Source organism: Rhinolophus hipposideros (genome assembly GCF_964194185.1).
Source record: "Rhinolophus hipposideros genome assembly, chromosome: 21".
Taxonomy (NCBI): domain Eukaryota; kingdom Metazoa; phylum Chordata; class Mammalia; order Chiroptera; family Rhinolophidae; genus Rhinolophus; species Rhinolophus hipposideros.
Genome location: NC_138067.1, coordinates 42,524,846 through 42,541,805, shown reverse-complemented (window position 1 = coordinate 42,541,805; position 16,960 = coordinate 42,524,846). Strand labels below are relative to the sequence as shown.

The 16,960-nt window shown below is 53.6% G+C and overlaps 1 protein-coding gene across 1 annotated transcript in view; it reads right to left on the bottom strand.

The window, feature by feature from the left end:
- Positions 1–8,009: 8,009 nt before the first annotated feature.
- ARHGAP35 (Rho GTPase activating protein 35) overlaps positions 8,010–16,960 on the bottom strand; it is a 121,912-nt gene continuing 112,961 nt past the window's right edge. Inside the window, exons 6-7 of the mRNA XM_081032357.1 lie at positions 13,539–13,644; positions 8,010–12,967 (exon numbers count right to left, since the gene is read on the bottom strand). Of these exons, the coding sequence (XP_080888483.1) occupies positions 12,610–12,967; positions 13,539–13,644 (464 nt within the window). The 3' untranslated portion in view covers positions 8,010–12,609. The remainder of the gene's footprint in view (positions 12,968–13,538; positions 13,645–16,960) is intronic.

Genomic DNA, 16,960 nt, shown 5'->3' with positions numbered 1-16,960 from the left:
AGGCAGGCAGGGGCTCAGCAAGAGCAAGGGCTCGCCTCTAGTTGGACAAACAAAGGCACACACACCTCTGAACATTCATGTGCACTGGCTAATTGGAACACTCACACTTGTTCACGATGACCACAGTTAAATGACTTGGGAGTGCTCATGTTCTGCTAATCTTTTCTCCATAGCAAAATTCTGAGCTGGGTTCTATTGTTCAGCCCATCTTACAGCCAGGGAAACTGAGGCATAGAGAGACTAGCCTGTTGGTGATAGTCTCTCAGCCAGTAATATTTCCCCACAGAGACTTGTTATGGTCAGCTAGCTCAGATCACTGGCTCTTGTCTGCTGATACTACTTCCTGCCCGTGTGGCCTGGGCAGCTGCCATGGTTCATTTAATTCTAGTACCCACTTCAGAGCATCATTGTGAGCATGAAGTAAGTTCATCCAGCAGTTCTCAAAGTGTGACTTGCACTGGTTCATTCCTAAGACCCTCTCCGGGGCTTTGCTTGTTCAAATTTTCATGCTGAGATGTTTTCTGCCTCTTTCATTTCATTCTCCCATGAATGTCTGGTGGAGTTTTCCAGAAGCTGTATGACATGTGACGTCAAAGCAGACTGAATGCAGGGGCCGGCCCAGTGGCTCAGGCGGTTAGAGCTCCATGCTCCTAACTCCGAAGGCTGCCGGTTCGATTCCCACATGGGCCAGTGGGCTCTCAACCACAAGGTTGCCAGTTTGATCCCTCGACTCCCGCAAGGGATGGTGGGCTGCGCCCCCTGCAACTAGCAACAGCAACTGGACCTGGAGCTGAGCTGCGCCCTCCACAACTAATCCTGAAAGGACAACAACTTGACTTGGAAAAAAGTCCTGGAAGTACACACTGTTCCCCCATAAAGTCCTGTTCCCCTTCCCCAATAAAATCTTAAAAAAAAAAAAACTTTTAAAAAAAACCAGACTGAATGCAGAAGCAGTCATGAAGATCCATTTGGCTTCTGTTACGCTGGACTTTAAAGAGATTTGCAAAAGTGTGAAATAATGACACTCTACTTGCTAAATTTTTTTGTATTGGACAATGTATTTTTCATAAAACGTTATTTATGTTAACCTGTAATGGGTTTATTATTGCTATTTAAAATGGTCTTCCTTAAGAATAGAAAGCAGTCCTGAGACCAAAAAGTTTGAGAACTGCTGAGTTGAGCCATTGAAAGCTGAGAACAGAGGCAGGCATTAAATATGCTAGACATGATTGTAAACATCCAAAGATACAGACGCGCCCAAGTACCCAGACGCAGACCCTCTCACCCAGACACCAGTCACAGAGTCACACAGAGTCACGGGTAAACTCTCTCCCTCCCTCTCACGCACACACACACATCCAGTTTGAGGTCTCAGTTTCCCATCTGTGAATTAGGGGTGGGGCTGCTCTGTGAGGTGTGTCCTTCCGCAGCGCCGATGATGCAGGTGGCAATAGGAGAGCTCCTGGGCCAGGGTGTGCATCAGGCTATGCCCCAGGTGGGGAGAGCTGGGAACCCAGGAGTCTTTAACAAAGGACTCTTGATAAAGGCTTGGAGGAATCCAGAAGGGCTAGTGCAGCACCCAGGGCAGGCAAAGCAGTGAGTGGTTACCACCTGGGGCTTGAAGGGATAGCAGAGGGAGCTGTTAGGGGGTCCTGAGACTACGGCAGCAAAGACTTTCATGGTCTCATATCCCACACCTCCTGTCCTAGCCTGGCTTCTCAGCCTCTCAGCTGCATTCAGTTCTCCCTGACTTTCCTCTGCTTTGGAGTCATTTCCCATCAAAGCACTGAGACCCCACTACTCCCAAAGCAGCCAGGATGGAAGACATGGGGAAGGACAGTATGTGCCCTTGGGAGGTGGTGAACTCCCTGTCAGCAGGGGAAATCAAGAAGAGGGACAAGGATTTTGGTAGGTAGTGAGAGTATGGCATTGTGGGATATATGTGTGTGTGTTTTGCAGGGAGGGTTTCAATGACTTCTACTTAAACATTCTTCTCTATTGGGAGGTGGAGAGCATAGTTTTACAGAGCCTCATGTTCTCATTCTGGCTCCAGTTGTGTGAGCTTGGGCAGCTTCCTTCTTCTCTCTGTGCCTCACTATCCTCATCTGTAAAATGCCTAGTTAGGGAGCAGGTGTCGGGCCAGAGTTCCCAAGGGGGTATTCATCCCAATAGTGACAAAACCCCTCAGAGCTGAGTCTCCTTCTCCTTGAGACCTCCTGGGGCACACCTGAGATCCCTAAGTCGCCAACATATCCCCAGGCTTTCACTTCCCAGGAAGTCTTACTGCATGTCTGATCCACACCCCTCTTGCTTCCCCTCTGGCACGTAGTGAAGTGAGGGTCCCCAGAGGCAGGCCTGGTTCAAGGCCAACATCCGCAGAGCCAGATGTCTCCCATGGACCGGGACGCGTAGTGGGGTGAAGCACGCCAGGAATGCATTCTTTGAGAGGTCAAGCTCATGTTCAGTTCTGAGAGTGAAAATGTTTTAGTTTGGATGATGAGGGGTCATTGGAGACCTAGGTCACCTAATTTGGCCCCAGAGTTGTCCTGTTTTGTTTTTGATCCATGTATCCAGTAAACATTTATTGAGCACCTACTATGTGCCAGATGCTCTGGGGACTCGGCAGGGATGAAAGAGGCAGAGATTCATGTCACTTGAGCTGGCATCCTAGTGGGGGTGTCAGACAACAGACAAAAGAAGAAAAACATGTGTGCCAGATGGAGCTAAGTGCTAAAGAAACAAACAAAGCAGGTGTGTGTGCGCATGCAGGTGCAATTATACGGAGGCTGGTCAGGGATTGAGAATTACTGGAATAAAGGAGTTGGGGAAATGAGAGAAGAGCGCCGTGCACCTACTCAATAAATGGCTCCAAGACGAAGTGTCACTTGACACCTGGGTGTCGTCCCAGGTGCCTGCTTCTGCCTCAGTCCTGCTTGCTGCTCACTTGGCCTCCCATCTCCTGCCCCATCTTGTCCCCTTTAGGCCACTCAGGCTGTCAGGGAAGAACTCTAACCTCATAGAGGACGAGGGCTGACCTGTCACCTGCCCACAGGTGCCGGAAGAACACAGTGAGCCTCAGTGAAACAAAGGGAAATGCTTGTTATGCCCAGCAGAACATCAGCGTCGTGGGGCTGGTCCCCTGCACCCAAGTGACACAGGTGGGCTGTGGGCCCAGATGGATGCCACAGCACTCATTTTGGTAGCAAGCAGCAAACCAGCCACTGCATTCCCCTGGGGAATGAGCAGCACGTGGTGGTCACTCTGTCGTCACCTTGACCCCCTCACCCAGGAGACCAGCTGCAGAGACAGCTCCAGGTACGGGATGGTTAGGCTTTGCGGGTTTGGCACACCTGGAGGGACGTGAAGGCTGCTCACAGGGCTCGGCGAACTACCTCTCCCAACCCAAGGGCTACCCCTTCCAGATAGACAGGGACTCTCTCTCCACAACCTTGCAGTGTCCCCCTGGAGAAGGGATGAGAGGCTGCACACTAGCTGGGGAGGGTGGGGCAATGATGAGATGCCTTCTGCAATTATTAAGCGCCCACTCCTCGCCGTCCCTACCTGCCATACCTTCCTCTACAGTCTGTGGGTAATGATACCAATGATCTCAATAATAATGACAGTGCCATGGAGGAGGGTGGTGGGGGATTGAATAGTGCTCCCCCCCAAAACATATGTCCACGTCTCAACCCTGAGACTTGGGAATGTAACCTAATCTGGAAAAAGGGTCTTTGCAGATATAATTAAGATCTTGAGATGAGATCGTCCTGCTTATCCAGGTGGGCCCTAACTCCAGCGACAAGTGTTCTAAGAGACAGAAGAGGACGACTCATAGAGGAGAAATACACCAGGAGAAAGGAGAAGGCCATGTGAAGATGGAGGCAGAGATTGGAGTGATGCAGCCCCATGCCAAGAAAGGTCTGGAGCCACCAGAGCTGGAAGGAGAAACACTCTTCTCTAGAGCCTGCAAAGGGAGCACAGCCTTGCGGAGATCTTGATTTTGGGCGTTTGGCCTCCAGACCTGTAAGAGAATCCATTTGTATTGTTGGAAGCCAGCCAGTGTGTAGTCATCTGTTAGAGCAGCCTTGGGCTTTGCAGTCAGATGGCTGGGGTTCAAATCCTGGCTTCCACTTACACACTTGTGATGTTGGACAAATCGTTTGGACCTTTTGTGCTTCAGTTCCCTCATCTGGAAAATGGGGAGAATGATAATGCTTATGTCATAGAGTTTGTGTGAAAATTGAGTTGATACATGAAAAATGAGTAAAACAGGGCCTGATACCTTGTAAGTGTCCAAAACCGGTTAGCTTTTGTTACATGTTAGCTAACATTTAGGACGCTCTTAAGTCCCCACCTGGGAGGCCGAGTCCCTGTGAGCCTGTATCTCTCGAATGTCCACTTTCTACTCCCTCCTCTCAGCGCCTGCAAATCCGACTCAGTCTCTTCACTGCTCAAGGCACGTCCATGGCTCCCCAGTGCCTTCAGGACAAACTTCAAGTTTATTATCTTGCTCTACAAAGCACTGTGTGGTTTGGCACCTGACCACCTGTGACGGAATGGCTGGATAAGTGGATGGACATGGACGGATGAGATGACAGGAAGAGCAGCTCGTCCCCCTGCTTCTCAGCCTGCTCCTGAGACACTTCCAACCCCATTTCTCAGAACCTGCCTCCTCCCCAGTCTCCACTGCCCCTTCCAATCTTGCTTTCCTGCCCCCCTTCCTTAAAACGCCCCCTAACCCGGCTTCCAGCACTTCCCGGGCTCCACCAGGGCTGGGCAGGCGGCGCTCTGCTGACCCCTGGTGGCCGCATAGAATAACACACTGCATTCTCCCCTGTCGGGCCGTGGGCCCGGAGCTCCGGAGCGCCTAGTGCGTGGTAGGTGCTGGCTGTAGCTTGCGGAGCACGGCGCCAGCCCTCGTAGGTTTCACAGGGTAGTGGGGGAGACAGACGGTAATCAGATACACTATATTGTCAACCTGGAGTCATCCCGCCTTCTCTCTCTCACAGTCACATGCAATCTTGAGCAAATTGTGTCACCTTGACCTTCAGGATAGCCAGACTCCCACCTCCTCTCTCTGCTTTCACTGTTGCCGCTCTGGTCTCATCCACCACCAATTCCTTCCCAGTTCCAGGCTCAGTTACTGATTTCTCTTTTAGCCTCAGGTTTCACTACAGCTCAACAGTGTTGATTCTGTTTTAACGCAGTATTTTGATGTTTTTTTTGTTTTTGTTTCTTTTTAAGGAGGGCACAGCTCACAGTGGCCCAGGTGGGGATCGAACCGGCAACCTTGGTGTCATCAGCATCACGCTCTAACCAACTGAGCTAACCTGTCACCCCAGTTGTTTTTGTTTTGTTTTAATTAAAATTTATTGGGGTGACAGTGGTTAGTAAAATTACAAGGGTTTCAAGTGTACAATTCTGTAATACATCGTCTATATATCACATTGTGTGTTCACCCCCCCGAGTCAGTTCTTCCATCACCACATATTTGACCCAGTTCATTTTGATGTTTTTCTGACTTTGAAACATTGCACTGGAATATTTTTATCTTGATCACTGTGTCTCTACATAACTTGAGCACTAAGTTTTGTAACCGAGGCAGGCGAGTGCCTTACTCACCTCACCCTGGTCCCTGTTCTGCTGCGATGTCACCTCCTTGGAGGTCTTCTTGACCCTCCTGAATATCATCCCTGTTCCAAGGCCACATCCTTCCTAACTCCTTTTCTGCGCCTGACATTGCGGTATATGTCCATTTCTTTGCCTATTTACTGTCTTTTCCACTAGATGTCAGCTCCAGCTGTATCCCCAGGTGCCCGGTACAGGGTAAATGCTCAGTAAATGTGTTAGGTAGGCGGATACAATCGGGATGAGTGACAAGCAGAAACGTACTCCTGAAGAAGAGAACAGTTCTTTGAAAGCAAAGGAATCCATCTTGGTCTGGGATCAGGCAGGGCTTCCCTGAGGAAAAGTCCTTGAAGCTGAAATCTAAGAGTTAAGGAGGGAGCTAGCAAGGAGGGGTGGACAGGGAACAGCATGTGCAAAAGGCCTGAGGTGGGTGGGCCCTCGGAGAGCCAAAGGCTGGAAGGCAGGGTGCCAGGTAAGGCTGAAGAGTTTGGGCTTTCCTCTAAGGGCACTGGGGAGCCCTGCAAGGTGATAAGGCAGGGATGGCAGGGCCAGATCTGTTTGGAAAACCTCCCTCTGCATGCCAAGAGGAGATGGGACAGAAGGGTGAGACTGGAGGCAGGGAGGCCAGGGGGGAGGCGAAGCAGGCTGGGGCAGATTCCATCAGAATGGTGGCAGGGAACGAGGAGGGAAGGGGGAGATTTAACAGCTACGTGGAAGGTAAAACAGAAGTTGGAGGTGGGTCCAGTTGACGGGACAGTGATACCCCAAGGAGACCTCCAGCGTCTCTGGCTTATGGGGGATGGACAGGTTTGAACAGAGGGGCCAGGAGTTAGGCTATGGGTGTGTCACACTGGAGTCCCCAGGTGGAGTGTCACCGGCAGGTGGATGTGAGTGTTGTGCTTGGAGCGGAGGTCTGGGCTGGAGCGTCATGGGGGAGACGTCGGCTCATAGACAGAGTCAAATCAACGGCATGGTGGAGACCACTGCGTTCTACAACTGAGGACCTACCACATTCAAGTCACTTTGTTGGGCATCCTAGGAGGACATCTGGAGGAGCCACAGGCCCTGTCCCCAAAAGGCTCTTGACTTGGGAGGCTGAGAGGTACAAGTCCACAAGGCATGGACTTGGACATCAACCAGAGAAAAAGACTGGTTTATGTCACCACACAGTGCTGGCTCTGTCCTGTAGAGATTTTTTTTTTAAAGAACAAATTGAATCAATGTGTGAAAGGGTCAGGGAAGACTTCCTAGAGGGACTAGCTTTGAATACCAGGTGAGAAGCTGATGGGCAGAGGTGTTGGGGCCTGTGGATAGAAGGAATTCCAGGCAGGGAACGGCACAAGCAAAGGTCTGGAGGCGGGAAGCAGCCAAGTGCATTCAGAGAATGAGAATGATTTTGACTGGTGCTGGAGGTCTGCCTGGAGGAGTGGGAGGGCAGGGCTGGCTGGGTCCAGAGGGAGGGGTCCTGGCATGGACATCCAGTGAGCACCTGACTGCCCCGTGAGAAACCCCTATAAACTGGCCTCTTGTCTCCAGCTCCTGCTGATGGGCAGTGGCTGTCTGGAGAGAGAGGAGAGCCTGAGCTCTGTGGGAGGGTCTTGGTCAACGAGTCATGTCTGCCAGAGGAACAGGAGGGAGAGAGGGCTCATACCGACTAGTTCCCACTCCTGCCACAGGCAACACAAAGCGAGGTCTTCCTTCTGGAATAACTTCGGGGTATGAAGAACATGGGTTGGAAGGGGCAAGCCTGAGGTCACGGAGGCGATTTAGGGTGTGGAGGTGCCTGAGCAGGGGCGGTAGGAACAGGAAGGCACGGCCACAGTTGGACCTAAGGAGCCTAGAAGGAAGGGGTGAGGAGAGAGCGGGGACAGAGTAGATTGGACCTGGGTGACTGAGGCTTCTTTGGGGGGCAGCTAACCTCCCTTCCTGGAGACACAGGTCCTGAACGAAGGTGGTCACAGAGGCTAACTCTCCTACCTCCTAGGCCTCTGGGCCCGTGGCCACAGGGGTCTTTGGGTGGTGCTTTGGATATCGACCTGAAATAAAGCACAAGAGCAAGGCATCGGGGAAGCAGATCACTCTGCTAGAGGAGGAAAGCAGGGAAGTGCTGGGGGAGGGTGCGAAGCAGGCCCTGCACAGGCAGGGCTTCGCAAGCAGCTAAGGGGGCCGGCTTTGCTGGCCCTGCTGGAGAACGCCTATCCCCTCCCTGTGGCAAACAACTCCTGCTCAAGGGTCCTTGGACGCGGCTTCTGAGGATGGAGCCAGTGTCCCCACGGGGCCTGAGTGGACAGGAGCCCAGCAGGAGGGGCCGCCTTCACTTCTCTCATGTTTGGTTTTTTACAAGACGGATTTATTAACTATGATACATATCACATAAGGCCTTTTCAGTTTTTTACACCATTCCCATTGAGACAAGTACAATACTTTGTAGCAAATACATGATTTTAAAAAACAAAACCAAACAAAAACACCTCAGTCAGAGAGATGCCTCAGCCTCAGTTGCCGGCTGACCATGCACTAGTCAGATTGGAGCCTCAAAATACCCACGACGTGTTCAAAAAAAACAAAAAAGTCTGGAAATTAAGCAAACATTCCTAACACCATCTAGAGGATGTCCTGGTTAAAGCCCCTAAAATACAAAGAAATAACTGTTATACTTTCTTTACATACAGTTCTCCACTTTTGCTGCAAAACAGAATTTTGGGCACACGGCCAGACTACTAACACATTTCAATACCATTAATGTTTGTTTTTCTCAGGAAACTCAAAATATTTGTTAATTCAACATATATAAAGATCATTTAACATGTGAAAATACAAGTACCAGAAAAATAAGCTGGCAGCAGCACTATTCCAAATTTTCAAACAAGTTTTATTCCCATACAATTCAGAGACATTTCCTTTTTCTTTAATGTACACAGGGAACATGATTCTTTTTTATGCAAACAATAACTTACGCCCTGTCTCAACTACATTGAAAGTGTAACATCACTGCTGTTTGAGCAGCCGAAGGAGGGCTGCTGGGGCTGGCGGGGTGGGAGCGGAGGGGCGGTTACCTCTGACCTGTAGGAGTCTGCAGGCAGGCCGGCTGAAAGGTGGCCCCCAGAGGAGGGAAGGATCCCTAAGACAGCGACACAGGCACAGCCCGGGGGCGGCCCAGACCTTGGGAGAGGAGAAAGGCCTTTCCCCTCACACATTACCTCCCTGGTGCCATCCCCACCAGTCCCAGATGTGACTTAGGTTTCTGGCATACAGGACTGTCCTTTCACCTAAGTGCAAATGAGTGGCTTGAACCTGCCAAGCAATAGGAGTGAGGGCAACTGGCCACTGTCTGCAGAGCACCGTGACTAACCCCAGCTCTTTGGGCCCGTTCCCAAGAACCATGGCAGACCATGTCCATTACACACAAGGATTGTGGAGTGAGGGAACCTGGTCCCCAGCAACTCCCCCAAGTCCCTAGGGCTTCTTCCCCCTGGGAAAGCAGCAGTTGGCTGAGCAGAGCCCCAGCGGCTCCCGGTCCATTTCCTTGGCCACTGTCCACTATTTTATGTAGCAGACACCCCCAAAGCAGTGTGTTCTCACAGGAGGATGAGAGGGGGCACAGATGGATGACTTTAGGTTGCACATGCTGCAGTTTGTTTTCAAGTTTCAGGGCTGATGCTGGGATACCCCTCCCCACCAGGAGCAGAGGCATAGGGACAGGGAGGGAGTGCACTCTCCCGGGGCCTTCTGGCCGGCACCCTGCTCCTGTATCATCCGCTGTCCACCCTGGCAGACACAGGCTGCTAGAAAAATCGCCTGGCAGCATGCTTCCTGTGTTAAGAAGGAAGACAGACCAAGGGGGCGGTGGGGTGCAGAACCCACAGAAACAGTACTGCCAAGTTATCAGCAGTTTCTCAAGTGTCAAGTGATGGGACCGATAACAGTACGCTGATACCCGATGGTAACACAGCCAATAATTTGGGCCGAATCTACAAGCAATGCCTCCCAACTGTGGACCGTCTCCCTCCCTCCCGGAGTGGCAGCATCAGAACCAGAATCAGCCTTGCGCTTACAACCAAGGGCTGTCCATTCTCCCCAAGTGTGGCATCAACACTCTTGCGGGTATACAAAGAACACTGGACAGGAGAAGAGCTGCTCGACATACCGCTATTCTGCTGTGGGACACGGAGCCAAGTCCCACACCCCAGCTGGCCGCTCATGCCTGCCGTCTCAGTTCTGAGCTGTGGGCAGCATTGTTTAAGGCAGTGTCACAACGCACGCCCCGGCTCCCCCTTATGGGTCTCCTCCAGGTGCCTATTTGGTCCGAACGCTGACCCCCGACTGGAAGCTGAGGCCCAGCACCACTACTGATGGCGATGCCAACTCAGAACGACCAAGAAACGCCCCCTAGTCTGAGTCAGCCTGGAGAAGCAGGAAAGAGAAGCTCAAGAGTCAGCAAACAGAAACAAGAGGAAGCCTTGGAACCTCCTGTCCACTGTGGCTCTGACCGGGCATGAGCCACCGGTCCCCACCCGCATCTCTCAAGTCCTGGCAGGACACGTGCAGGCGGGAGGTCCTGCAGCTTCTCAGGCTGGCGACCAGGGGGCGCTGTGGGGTCGCACAGGGGTGACGATGCAAAGCACAGCCGCTCCTCCTCTGCCCCCCCACGCACCCCCCAAATCCCCTACAATGTGCACATCTGTGCAGGGATGAGTGATGTGGGAAGCCAAGGGCGTTGGGGGGAGTTCCTGGTGTAGAGCTGAAGTTGCAGGTGGCAGTACGTGTGGGGGGTGCCCCAGCACAAGGTGGTGGCAGTGGAAGGGAACCAGGCTACCTGTTTTAGTTCACACAAGGGACAGTGGCTCCAGGCCACCCCCATGGCTTTCCTTCAACTGGAACCCAATACCTTGAAGGGCTGACTGGGAATAGGTGAGCATACCTAGAAGAGTGAGAAATTCATTTCCTCATCTGCCTGGGGGTCTGCCAACCTCTTGTGAAAACACAAATACCACCTTCCAGCCCACCCCAACCTAAAGCATCAGGCACAGCTCCACCAAAAGGGAAAAACATCCATCATCCAACAGTTACGTAAAACATTGATGTACCTTGGGTTTGCTTTTTGTTTCTTAAAGAGGGGGTAAAGCCTGCAGGGATAATTTAGTTTTCCCAAGCACCTTATTTTGCCGTACGAGAACCAGAACGTGAAGGTATCCATCCAGCTTATCCAGAGGAGGAAGTCAGCAAAGGGCCTGCCACACCCTCCAGTCAATGTGAAGCGGCTGGGGCTGGGGTGACTGGAGGTTGTTCTGAAGCATCTTACGCATAAGGCCACCCAGCTGAGGTGACCCAGGGAACCCTCAAACATACCACAGGTGCTGCTTCTTAAAGTGCACAGAGACCCGGAAGGCCGTGGCGTGTAGGGCCCTCTACCCCACCCCCACCCCTGGGTACCTTAGTGTCAGGCTTCTTCACTGCAGAGGCTGTGGCCCAGCCACCAGGAGCGGAGGGCAGCCAGGATCTGTAGCAGCCTTAGCGGGGTTGATGTGTTTGGGGGGTGGGGGTGGAGGGCAGAGGTGGGGCACGAGAAGGGTTCTCCCAGGGGCCAGTGGAAAGGCCAGGAAGCCGAGGGGAAGGCCATTTCCCAGGAAGTGCTGGGGAAGGACACGGCAGGGTGGCGGTGGTGTGACAGGCAGGCAAGGGTTCTCCTCGTGACTCTGCTGGCCTTTGTGCCTGTAGCTCCTCTGGGCCCTGCTGGCCTTGGGAGCATGAAGGATGCCCCTGGGCGGGCGCCAGCAGGCCACCGTACTTCAGTTCCCTACACCTGCCCACTTCCCACAAGTACCCCTGCTGGGGACTACGGCCCAGGATGAAAATGATTCCACTTCAACACCAAGTAAACTAAACCAAACCCCAAATGCACCCCAGCACCCTCCACTGTGCCCTCCCTCACAGGCATGCCCTCCCCCCACACACGCACATGCGCACACACACACCAAGTAGTGTTTCCACAGCCTGTCGTGTGTCCCAAGGCAGACCAGGTCTGCTGGTCTCCCCAGCTCTTTGCACCAAGGGCTCAGACTGTCTTCTTGGGGAAAGGGGGATCTGGGGACAGGACATAAGTGGGCCCCTAACAGGCTCTCAGGCAACCACCCCTGGGCCTCCTTGTTTTGCTGTCACAAAGACAAGAGCCACCTTCCTTCCACCTGTTTCCCTCTCAGAGAGGTGGGAGGAGAGCTGAATCTTGAGGTCTGTAGTTTTTCTTCCTGTAGTGTCTTCCTTTTTCTTTTTTAAAATTATTACATGGGTTTTTCCATTTTCCTCCCAGTGTTCCTTTGTTGTAAAGGGAATGTATCCCCGAAACCTGTGAAGGGAGGGCGTGTGTGAGGGCCATCGGGGAAAAGCCACTCTCTCTTGGTGCAGGCACGAAGCTCCCACCCTCTGTTCTGCCGGGCCGGGCCCTCGTCCTCAGCACTGTACCTAGAGGTGGCAGAGTTGTGGCCTACATGTTCCCAAGGAGGTTCCAGACAGGCTGCACCCCCAACTAGGGGTGGGGGTGCAGATATGGAAGGTGGGAAGAGACAGATGTGTTTTCCTCATGGCCTGAATCTTGGAGCCTCCTCTTCCCACTGGCAAAGGCCAGGCTGTCCCGGCAGCAGGTGACCCGAGGCTGGTGTGCGTGGACAGGTGGGCCGGCGTCAGGGAGCAGTGAGCGTATGGAGGGCCACTGGGGCCGCTGCTTGGCCAGTTAAGTCCTCAAAGGGGTTCATGTCGAAGGGCAGGGCCCCCAGCTGCCGCCTGCAGCCAGCCCCAGGCTCAGGGTGCCTGACGGCCCAGCCTATGGCGGACTGTTGGCTGGTGCTACTGCTGAGGTCCTGAGGAGGGGACAGGGGAGAGACAAGCCCCTCCCACACCTGCCCCAGTGGACCTGGTTGCGTTCAAGGCCAAATGCCACCCTGAAGAGAGAAGACCGAGCCTCCTTTTGCCCCAGGCCTTGGGGACTCACAGCGTGTGCTCGGCTTGCAGCTGGGAGGGGAGTAGAGGCTGCATCGGGGACTGGGGGGTGGGCGGGGGCGACTGGGGGGGTGACGGCTGACTGGTGGCTGGTGTGGAGGTGAGGAAGGGCACGGTGGAGGCCACAGCAGAGGGGGAGCTGGGCGTGGCGCCAGGAGGCTCGCTGATGGGCCGATTGTAGAAGAAGAAAGGGCACTGCTGGATGAAAAGCTCGATGATTGTCTGGTAGGTGCGCGTGGCTGTCAACGCGTCGACGGTGCTGAAATCGGGCCGCATCAACGTGGGCCAGAAGCAGATGGACAGGTTCTCGCTGGTCATGAGATTCACCTTGTTGTTGTGGCTGACCCTGCAGGTGACAGCAAACTCACGGTCAGAGCCCCTCAGGGCAGGGGGCGCTGGCCGAGGCTCTACACCCTGCCCCGGGCCATGTGTGTGCTCAGGCTCTGTCACCCCGGCTGCTCTCCCCGCCTGCCCACCACAGCGTGAGGGCAGAAGAGCCCCAGGCACAACTCTCCATGCTCCGTGCCCTGCTCATGTGCCCACGTGACAAGTCCCCACAAGCCCCAGCTTGGACGGGCTGCCTCAGGGATTCTAACCCAGGCCACCAATGTGGGTGACAACACTGGCGATGCAGAGATAGGGACTGAGTGTGTCCCAAGACAGAGCTCTATAGAACACCACTTAGTCAACAGAAAAATAGCTTTGCACGAAAAACAGACCTATTTTGTGTGAATAAATTCAGGAAAAATCCCGTAAACAGGTTTCCTGACCGCAGCTTCCGCACCCACTTGACTGCGGTTAGCTGCCGGGCCGGCCTGTCCTCAGCTGAGCCTTGCCCAGCCTCATTCTGCTGCTCACTGGCCCTGACTGGTGATTTCTGAAGGAGGGAAAAGCAAACAGCAAGCCCTGCGCCATACTTGTTCAGGTGAGAGATGACATATTTGAAGACTTCGTGGTTTTCCTTCGGGAATTTCCTGAGTACGTCCTTCAGGGCATGCAGCTTCTGCTCCCGGTCGTTGATTTCTGAGGAGAGAGAAAAGCAGACTTTCAGGACTGTAGCTGGTGAGTATTCTGGGGCTCAAAGCAGATAGTGGTCCCGGGCAGTTGGTGAAACCTAAGAGTGTGCTGTGTTGGACCTTCCTGGAGGCAGCCCAGACAAGGCCAGCCCCATTCTTTGTCCCCAAGCCTCTGCCCAAGGCGGCACACCTGGCAGTGGCACGGGCACTGGGGCCAGGCCTACCTCTGGGTCCCAGGCCCCCACTGAAGGGGAACACTGTGGACCTGGGGCTTCCTGGCCCCTACCATCTGAGACTCAATGATCCAAAGGGACTCCATCATAAAGAACACCATTCTTTGCTCCTCCGGTTGCCCTGGAGATAGGCATCTCCACGCAGAAAGCCTGCTTACTTCCTGACCAGACGGGTGAGCGCTGCCACCCACCCACACCAACAGACTGTCTAAGGAGGGAGTTTGTCACCAGACTAGGGCTCTGTCCTTTCCCTAGAGCCGTAGGGACCCTCCACACACCTCCCTATTGGAAGAGCTGATGGAAACAGTGGGGGAGTCTCACGCAGTCCATCAAAGGGACTATGTGGCCCTTTCCCCCACCGCCCCCACTTCACCCATCGGCATCCCAGTGAGCTGGGAGCGCGAAAACCAGCTAACCCAAATGAAATACTCAGTCCACACCAGGCCTACTTTAGTTAGTCCTCATGGTCCTACGAGGCAGGGGCCATTATCCCCCCATTTCAAGGAGGAGTCATCGGAGGCCCCGAGAAGCTGCGCAGCCTGAGTGGAGACCACTATGCTTCCTGGGTCCTGGCGCCCCCTCCCCGAGTGGGCCTGCTCTGCCTTGGCTGGGAGAGTCAGCTGGGGCCAGTGAGGTGAAAATGGCCCAGAGCCCACTGAAGTCAGGTGGCCGAGACAGGTTTCTCTGAGTGTGGGAAGACATCCTGAGGCTCCTTCCTGGAACTGACAGCCACCTCTAGGAATCCAGGGCTCAGAAACACCACAGCAGGGTCGTCCCATGAACCAATTGTAAGCTATCCCACAACTGAGGGTTGTGGAGGTGGGTAGACAGGGTCCGTTAAAAAATACGATGGCTACGCTTGGTTTGGGGGATTGGCTCCTTTGGGATGGAGGAAAACGCTGGACCCTCTCCCCACAAATAAGCTGTGTACAAGCCTGTCTGTGATTCCTGGAGATCTGCGGCCTCCCCAAACCCATGTATTCTTTAGGAAGCCTGTAGCCTCTGAGTTAAGAACGTCTGCAGGAGGTGATGTGATCAGAGGGTCACAGTCTGGGGAAGCATGTGAGGAGCCCAGCTCAGGCTAGACTTGGAAGGACAGATGGACTGACGTAGCTGGCAGTGGGGGAGGGAGGTTCAGGGAAGGGCCTGGCAGGGAGGAAGTGCCGTGCAGCGATCCAGAGCCCAAACCCAACCCATGTGGTCCTGGGTATAGTCCCATCTCTGACACCAACCATGTGACCGTGGGGAAGTGACACATCTGAGTGTCAGTTTCCTTGCCTGTGAAAGGGGCTGATGACAGTTCCTCCCAGACTCAGTGACGACATCGCAGGAAGTGAAGAGCTCAGGGCTGGATACACAATGAGACCAGGAGGCTAGTCTGACTTTCAGGGACATCAGTGGAAGGGGAGGCTGCAGATGGGGGGAGACAGCTATCGAGAGCGTTCACTGGCAGGCCAATGAACACGAAACTGGGCAAATCTTTTGACTTGATAAAAACAGCGTTTTGGTAACATTTGTCTAACATTTGTTAGAAAATGACTATAAAAGCCACAAGAACTAATTATGTAGGGCCATTATCAGCTTCCTTTCTCTGAACCCAAGATTTATTTTAAGGGTCAACCTCAAGGGCACGTTCCCCCTCTGGCCTTGAGTTTCAAAGCACTTTTCCTGTTAAGTTTCAAGAAAAAAGTTTACTTAAAAAAAGTAAGCTTCTCTAGGAGGATGAGCAATTGTACTGAAGAATAAGAGAGGCACGTGCATGGCTCAGTGTCTCACTTAGTCAAATAATCGTGCCCCTTCCAGATGTGAGCTCAGCACAGGTCTCTCTCCTCCGTGCCCGCCGGGTGCCGGTGTCAGCATGACACAAACACAGCTGTGTTTGTTTTAATTAGCAGCACCTTCACCTAGGAGCTGAGCCTCACCCTCCCTCCTGGTTGGAGGCAGGAAATGGGGCTGGCAAGGCCATCGTCTGCCCGGGATGGCCCTCTCCTTCCTATCTGCTGAGCAACAAGGAGGGTTCCTTCCTCTCTCTTCCTTGGGGGGAAGGTGGGGCAGGATGGAGGTTACAGAGCCTGCCTTGATAGTAATTTATGGACGCCCCAAGAATGCCAGCCTCCCTCCTGACACAGTGAGGGGCCTGACAAGGGCCTAGGTGGCCACCTCCTCATGCTCCCTGTCCATCTCCCACTAGCTGCGCGGTGCCGAGGAGCCTCCAGAGGAGCCTCTGCCGTGTGGCAGGAGGAGAAGGGAAGTCATCAGGAGAGCAACAGGAAGTCTCCCAGTGCAAAGCCTGGACCTGCGTCTACCACACAAAAAACAAGGCCTATCTTGCTGACGTCCTTCTGACTCGACCTCGTTCACCTCCTGCAAGCGAGCGAACTCCCACTAGTGCCAAGGGACCAACTCCAGGCTCAAACTGGCAGCCTTGTCACGGTAGTCACAACACCAGGGATTTCCTTCCTCTGGAGATGCCGGAATGCTGGCGGGAAGATTTCACAGCACTCTGTGCAGCCCTCACCACCACCCGAGTGAAGGTGGGGCTGAGTTTACCCCACATGCTGGCTGAGAAAACCGGCTCAAGAGACAACGCCAAGGGCACAGGCTGGTGTGGGGGAAGGTGGGGTGTCTCCCCGTTCAGCACACCTGCCTTCCACCAGGCTGCAGACTCCTTTCCAACGTTAATAATCCTCTTTGAAAGGGGTGGGGAGGGTCTTCACAGGGCTTGGGCCTCCCCAACTAACACACCATACTTCTGAAATTAGGGTCAGTCAGGAGGGGCATTTTCAGGTCAGTTGAACCAAAATGAAGTCTGGACACAGACCAGGCAATTTAGAACAATGATACCCCAAGAACTCAGGAGAAGGAAGATGGACAGCCAGAGGTATACAGACAAACCAAGGCTGAAAGAAGTCAAAATACTGGCCCAAGGTCACACAAATTGGTGCCAGGGACCCTAAACTCCATTCTGGTCCTGGCTGGACCACTCTGTTGCCATCTTTGGCACCCAGGATGCTAAGCTGGCTCCAGGCCTGGGTCTGTCGCTGCCCAACTCGGTGCCTAGAGGAAACGCCGATGGCCTTTGACCACCTG